The sequence below is a fragment of the Phyllostomus hastatus genome, unplaced genomic scaffold (assembly GCF_019186645.2).
Source record: "Phyllostomus hastatus isolate PE091 unplaced genomic scaffold, TTU_PhHast_1.1 phas_contig_210, whole genome shotgun sequence".
Classification (NCBI taxonomy): Eukaryota; Metazoa; Chordata; class Mammalia; order Chiroptera; family Phyllostomidae; genus Phyllostomus; species Phyllostomus hastatus.
In genome coordinates, this window is record NW_025333737.1 from 3676584 (window position 1) to 3684036 (window position 7453).

Genomic DNA, 7453 nt, shown 5'->3' on the forward strand with positions numbered 1-7453 from the left:
CTCTGCCCCCAGACCCTGGCTTTCCCTGCCACAGTGGTCTCCAAGCCATGCTCCTTGTGCCCTTCTGCAGGGCCCTGGCTGGGATATCATCATATACTGTAAGTTTGCAATGAGATACTACAGTATAGATGATGTACTAGTCCGGGCACCCCCAGCTCTGGAACCTGATGAGGAGGGCAGAGGATGCCACAAGCCCACCATGCTCACTGATCACATGATCACAGCCTGCTGACAGGGCACTTGGGAATGGCTAGGAAACCGTTACCATTACTGAGTTTAGTAATGGTAACGGTTCTCTTGCTGCGCCCAGAAAACGTGCCAAGAAGAGACCTCAGGACCCTGGAGCAGACTACTGGAAGGGAGGGAGACTCCAGTTCAGACAATAGGGTGGGGGTGAGGAATTGGTAAGTTTTCTCTTGCCTGTTCTAAAAAAATAAAGGTGAAAACCAGAATGCTTGTCTTTTAACTTTATTAGCATCCAATAATGAAAATGATGGGGTGGGAGGGATCAAAGACTTGGGTAGCATCTGGGAGGCACTGTCTCACTCAGGACACATGGATCCTTACAAGGCTTCAAGGTGGAAGATAGGAGGGGGAGAAAGGACTAACTTCTCTCTGCTAACAACTGGCAACTCAGGGAGAAACTCTGCTCCCAATGCCAGAAGGAAGTAGGGTGGCACTGATCCCACCAAAGGGCCAACTTTTAGACCTAGGTAGCTGTGGCCCCAGTGAGAGGAATTACCTGGGAAATGAGCTAAGATAGGTTACTTCCTCCAACACAAGACATGTCTAGACAGGGGCTGTGCAGATAGGCAAACTAGGCCAGCCAGAGTCAGTCAGTCAGAATCCATGCCCCTCACCAGCCCCTGCAGGGGCAGCCTCAGGCAGGGGCAATTCTGGTCAGTGGCTTCTGTCAAAGCTTGGACTGGGATGTCTTGAGAGGCACAGCAGAAGGTGGTCAACTGAGGAGCTTCACAGAGAGGCACAGCCGAACCTCACAGAGAAAGATGTTCATGAGGTCTTGGCCTACCTCCTCTGCAATCTGGGAGATCAGGTGCCCCTTCGGACCAATCAGGATCCTCTGAGGATGGGATAAAAGAGAGGGTCTGTGAGCCGCCTCTCAGGGATCCCAAGCAGTGAGAGGGAAACCCCTGCCTCATGGAGTCTTAGCACCTCCTCCAAGCTTAGCCCTGCTTACCACATGAGATTCTTTGGGCACCAGAAGCTTCTGTACAATCACCAGCTCCCCACTTGGCCCTTCCTCCCACACAACGGTTTTCTGCACAAGGAAACATAGTCAGGTAGGTCCATACCCCAATCACTCTGGGACCCAGCTGTCCTATTGTGTCCCTAGTAGAGAGCCCCCAGATCCTCTCACTGGGCCTGTACCTGCTGCACATTGTATGGCACCTCCTGGGGCAGGTGCTCTAGGAGTTTCTCTCGGATGATGTTGGTGCAGATCTCCTCAGGTGTCTGGCTAGTGAGGACTTCACTATGGAACTCCCAGGGCCCTGGCCGGGCCTGTGCCAGGAGGTATTGCTGGGGGAACAGAGGGAGTGGGTGAGCATCTCAGTCCCAACCAGGACTTTCCTACTTACTCTCACTCCCGGGAAGAACTCTGAGGCTTGTCTTCCCATGGTAGAAGCCAACGGCCAGGCTATGGCCAAGACTAACTGACCTTCAGTGTTTTCACATCCTCCTGGCTTAGGGCTGACAACATGAAGATCTCCTGGAAGTGGGGCCAGCCAATCCTCTTAGGGCCGCCAACAGACTGTGTGTCCGGGCCCTTAGCTGCTGGGCTGGAGCAATGGACACCTGGCCCTGAGTGGAAGGCTGGCTTTATCTTGAGCTTCTTGCCGTTGACCATACCTTCAGTGAGGGCTGCTGTGATCTCCAGGAGAACTGACTTCTGCTTTAGGCAATCTACCTGGGCATGGGGATAGGCAGAGGATGTGTGGTCAGCCAGATGGAGTTCTTGAAGGAAAACAGACCCCTTCCTCAGATAGGCGGTGCTCACCTTGTTCAGGACAAGGATGCTGGGAACTTGGGAATACTGGGTCAAGCACTGGAGCACTTGCGGGCTGAGCTGGTTCCGAGTCCACTTGTCAGAGACATCCACAAGTACCACCACTGGAAGTTGGCAGGGAGGACAAAGATATGACCACTCTCTTCCTAAGCTCCCAAAGAACTTCTAGTGGTATGGGCTCTGACCAAACCCCACCTCCCAAACTATCAAGAATAAGAGGTCATGACAGTGTAAACTGGGCTTCAGACTCCCATCTTGAGCCTAACCCAGATTAGCAGACTCCATGCTCTTCCACGGATCTTCCAACAATGAGAGCTCCAGGTGGTGCCTGAGGGACAGACATACAGAGTTCAGGCAGGGCCTCATGATCAATGCACCCTTGATAAGGGATGCGGTATGAAAAGGGGGTTTTCTAGACCTTGTGATGGAATCTCCCCACCCCCTCTTCAACACCTTTGCCCTTAGAACCCTTGTTTCCATAAGTATTACCTTTTCTGTTTAATAGGGCTGATCAGACCAGGTGTGTCAAGTAGAATCTAAAATGAGGAAAGAGAGATACCCAGACCCCCGGGCCCCAGGAGGAAAGATTATGACTGGGAGCAAGAGAAAAGCTACCCTTGATGTCAGGAGCCTGCTCCGCCCCACCCCCACACACACTTTTTGGTTAAGCTAATTAGAGTTTTACCCTCTCGCTTTGTTTAAATTCTAGATGGGATCCAGGAGGAAGATGATGACTGTAGATATATGGAAGACTACAAAGGAGTAAAGACAAAATAAGCTCTTTCTGACTAAATGCCAGAGAGAGAATCTAGGCCTAAAGGAAGAGGAAATCCTCTTTCCTCAGAGAAGTGAGTTTAAACATAATTTTCTTCAGGTCTAACACTAAGGGAGGCCCTTTAAGCGTCACAGTCTGTCCTGTTCCCAGTACCTACCACCTGGGCCTCTTCCTCCGTGATGACCCCCAGAGCTTGGCACCGAGTGGTGTGCACCTTCTTGGAGACAGGAAACACCTGCCAGGAACAAAGAGGTCACAATTGAGGTCCCAGATCCTTCCAAGACAATACATGGAGAGATGAAAGGGGTGTGTTGTTGTGGGGTGGGTCCAGGGTGCAGCATACTTTGCGGCCCAGCAGCTGGTTGGAGAGTGTTGATTTCCCTGCATTCGGGGCACCCAGGAGGACCACTCGTAGGACTCGGGAGTTTTCAGGCATGTCAGGACGATGGACCAAAAGGAGATCCTGTTCATCTGTGTGTGGAGGCAGGAGGGGAATGAGAGGGAGTACAATCTAGATCCTGTCCGTTATGCAGCCCTACCCACCCACAAAGGGAGTACAGATACAAGGTTAGTGTACCAGGTTGAAGCCAAGACCTGGTTTTGAGACTTAGTTTGTCCATTAATTAGTTTATATCATTCTATCAAGTCCTCTAACCTCTCTAAATTCCTTTCTTTTCTCATATGTAAAATAGAGATGATATTAATGGTACCCACTTATAACCTTCTTTTGACAATTGGTCATTTGTGGAAACAATCCCTGGCACTTCATACTCAGTTACTGAGTGGAACTGCACTGTGTGGTTGTGCCTGGTAAATATGTGAGTACAGATAGACCAGATAAAGCCAGGAATCCCTCCAACCCTGACAGTCTCACTCTACTGATGGTGTTAGGAAGGCTCTGAAAGCTGTCTCAGTCTTTTTGTATTAGCCTCTTATGACATTGCACTGCAATGCTCAGTTTATGTGTCCGGACTCCCTACCAGAATAGAGGACGCTATTTCCCAGGTGTAATCCAGTGGCTTGCCAAGTACATGGGGTATTTACTGGATCGAGTCTGCTTCCCACGTGGGGTCAGAAAGCCACAACTCTGCCTGTGGTCCTTCAATCTCGTGCTTTGTGAGCGTCTATACTTGTGACCAGATGAGCCTTCACTGCTCACCTTTCTCGTGGCCTTTAGATTGTTTTTATAACGCCGGGCCAAAAATATCATCACCGGACTGAGAGGTTTCCCCAATGCTGAACTTTCCGTTATTAAAAACCGTGACCGTCCCGGGCATATCTGTCGGGGCTCTTTACCTTTGTTAATGGACACGGCGGGGACGCGAGGTGTCAACGAACTGTCCGACTGAGAGATTCCGAGCAAGCGGTCCAGGGCGGAGTTCTGGCCATAACGCCTAGAAGCTGAGGCCAGGAGGGGGCCAGAGAAAGCAGCGCCCGCGATACAGGACACGCACCTCCGCTGACAGCCTAAGAGTGACGGAAACTGCGTCGCCCGTTCCCTCGCGGCGACAGGGCCCAGCTGCCAAAACCCTAACGCTGCTCGAAAGAGCGCAACCCCGCGCTGGCCGGGGGGAGCCATGATAGCCGCAAAGCACTCCGGGAACTGGCCGGGAAGTCACCTACGATTGGATGGAGCAGCAGAAAGACGAGCGAGCTGGAGAGAGATAGACTGGCCCAGAGTGCCGAGACGCTAGCTGCGTTGGAGCGGGGTGCGGGAAGAATTACTCTGGAGACTGGCCAAGAAAAGGGGAAAATGAGTATTTAGAGTGTGAGCATGATGATCTTTTTGGAATCCTGTATATATCGTGTTTTCTTCTGCTAAACTTTTGTAAAAGGACCTTGTAGCCCAGCCTCCTGAAAAACTACATCTCGCACGAGACCAAGCAGGAGAAAGCGTTCTCCTTTTGGTGCCTGACTTCTTCACCCAGCTAGAGAAACCCAAGTATCAAAGGGGGTGGGCGTGGGAACCGGCACTGTTCCACTCGTCTCCGTATGGATCGTTTTAGTCTTCTCCAGCCTCAGGCTTGAAGGATCCTTTTCGAGGCCCGGTTTGGATTGGCCCTAGCGGCCGGCAGCGGCTCCGGCAGGCTGCACTTTCACTTTATGCGAGCCTCCTGTATGGAGTGATCCGTGGGTCGGTGTTGCGGGTGAGCAGCCGACCCGGATTTCCCTCCTTAAACCTTGGCTACTATCTCCTCCCTGAGATAGTAGACCCTGTCTTCCAAAATAGGAGAGGGTCTTCAAAGGAAGAAGCAGCCGTTTAGTCACCCAGGATCTCCCAGACTGCCTTAGCAGCCTGAGCAACTTGCTTTACCTTGGGTGATTTGTGGCCTAAAGCCCCTTTCATCCTTTGAAGGCTTTCAATCAGACTCTTTATATTGAGAGACAATTGTTACGGGAACTAGAGGGATGGGAATTCATTAGGCATATACTGTGTACAGGCCCTGCCAGGATGCCGGCATATAACAATGAACAAAATGGACAAAACTCTTCCACCACTTGCATCCTGGGGGCCATGTGTGTTTGTGTGTGTGTGATGTCAGTGACCTGATAGGAACAGTTCAGTAGAATGGTCTGGGTAAAAGCCTAAATGGAGTGGGTTTAAGAGAGAATGGACAGGAATTAAGGATAGCCAGGATACACTCATATATACAATTCTTCCCAGGGGAGCAGAGCAGAAGAGGAGTGGGGTTAAGAGAGAGTTTTCTTTTTTGAGGTGAGAGATTTTATTTGTTCATGGCAGTGACCCAGCAGAGAACGAAAACCTGATGATACAGGACAGAGGTGGGGGGATACTGGAAGATGGTGAGAACCAGCTGGCCAGGCTGCTGTTGTAGGAATTGAAGGTTGAGTGTCCAGGGAAGCTGAGTGACAGGATTGACAGAGCCAGAGGAGCCAAATACTCTGATGGTTTGCAAATGTCGCCAGGCTCCAGTCTTCAGGGTGCCTAATCTGGTAGTGGAAGGAACAGCTTTTTTGGAACATGATATTCTGGATGTTCTTTGGGCACCCATATGCCCCCAAAACAAGATGCCACTAAGTACAGGACAGTCAGCAATTAGGAAAATATGAATCTTTCATGGATAGTAAGGTAAAATGCATTTCAACTGCATTAAAGTGAAGGGAAATTACAGGTTAAACAGTGAATGAAGAGTTTAATTACCTAAATGCAAAATTACCTATGGAACACATACTAAATAGTACAGTTCTGGCAACAGATAGTACTGTGGAAGCATCCCAGGGATGACACAAAAATTAGGGGAAATGAGTCAAAGTGCTTTAATTCTCTTCTTTCCCAGAAATTTCCCTTCAAAGGATATTGTGGGGGAATTTTGTATTATGTGAAGTTAGAAGAGGTTAATCAAATGAAACATTACCTGGGCTGATATCTCACTTTGCCATTTATCAGCTGTGTGAGTTTGAACAAGTTATTTAAATTCTTCAGGTGTCAGTTCCCTCATCTGTAAAATGAAATATATGTTCATTTGAATCTAGGACTAAACACAATATAGGCTTTCAATAAATATTTTTATCTTAAGGCTAATTGTTTTGCACCATTGGGAATCTTTTTCCATAAATTTCTTTTCTGTATAGACAATTTCTTTCTGTACTGTATTTCTTATACCAGCATTTATTTTTAAAAAATGCTTAATTGCTTCCATCTGAAAAGCGAAAAACCTTTTCTTATTGCAAATCCTGTTTCAACTTTTATCTTATTAAAATAGTCCAATCAAGATGGTGGAGAGAAGCAGATAAATTTCAAAGATTTAAGAGAATAGAATTGGAAGGAGATGGCCTCCTCTTTCAACTGGATTAATCCAAAGTCCTTGCATGCATTAAAAACTTTGCTTACTTCTATTCCCAAGACTTCAGCCACATTGGCTTTTTTCCATCTCTTAATTGTACTAGGCTCTCCCTGGCTGGTGTGGCCCAGTGGATTGAGTAGTGGCCTGCGAACCAAAGTGTCACCAGTTTGATTCCCAGTCAGGGTACATGCCTGGGTTGTGGACCAGGTCCCTAGTTGGGGACACACAAAAGGCAACAGATCTATGTATCTCTCACACATCAATGTTTCCCTCCCTCTCTTTCTCCCTCCTTTCCTTCTTTCTAAAAATAAATGAAATTATACACACACACACACACACACACACACACAGAGCTCATTTCTGCCTCATGGTTTTTACATGTTATTCCTGCTTCATGTGTTCTTCTAGATTTGGCTTCTGCTCCCCATTCAGGTTTCAGTTTAAATGTTACTTCCTCAAAGAGGCTTTTCTTCACAGCAATGATCCTAAGAAGTTACTCAGGGGTCTTCAGGATCTTTGATCTTACCAACTTCCTCATGGCCCCAATCTGACTAAATCACTCCTTTGCTTCACTGCCCTGAGAATAAAGTACAAGCTAATTAATATGTCTCCAGCTTACTTTGCCAGTCCCATCTTTTGTCATTCCATTCAAGTGAACTTTTTCAGCTCAGTTGAAATTTTCAGTTCCCCAATTACATGGTATTCTCTTTTACTTTTTTCTTTTAAATGTATTTTATTGATTATGCTTTTACACTTATCCCATTTCCCCCCTTTATTCCCCTCTGCCCTGCACCCCCTCCAACCCCCATTACCCACCTTAGTTCATGTCCATGGGTTGTACACATA

The 7453-nt window shown here is 48.0% G+C and overlaps 1 protein-coding gene across 1 annotated transcript; it reads right to left on the reverse strand.

Annotated features, from left to right (window-relative positions):
• Positions 1 to 452: 452 nt before the first annotated feature.
• Positions 453 to 4390, reverse strand: ERAL1 (Era like 12S mitochondrial rRNA chaperone 1). The gene is made up of 10 exons (XM_045836789.1): positions 4098 to 4390; positions 3145 to 3272; positions 2959 to 3036; positions 2516 to 2562; positions 2293 to 2354; positions 2018 to 2130; positions 1679 to 1927; positions 1390 to 1539; positions 1199 to 1279; positions 453 to 1081 (listed from the first exon to the last, which is right to left on the reverse strand). The coding sequence occupies exons 1-10, from the start codon at positions 4378 to 4380 to the stop codon at positions 959 to 961; spliced, it is 1314 nt and encodes a 437-aa protein (XP_045692745.1). The 5' UTR covers positions 4381 to 4390; the 3' UTR covers positions 453 to 958.
• Positions 4391 to 7453: the final 3063 nt, after the last annotated feature.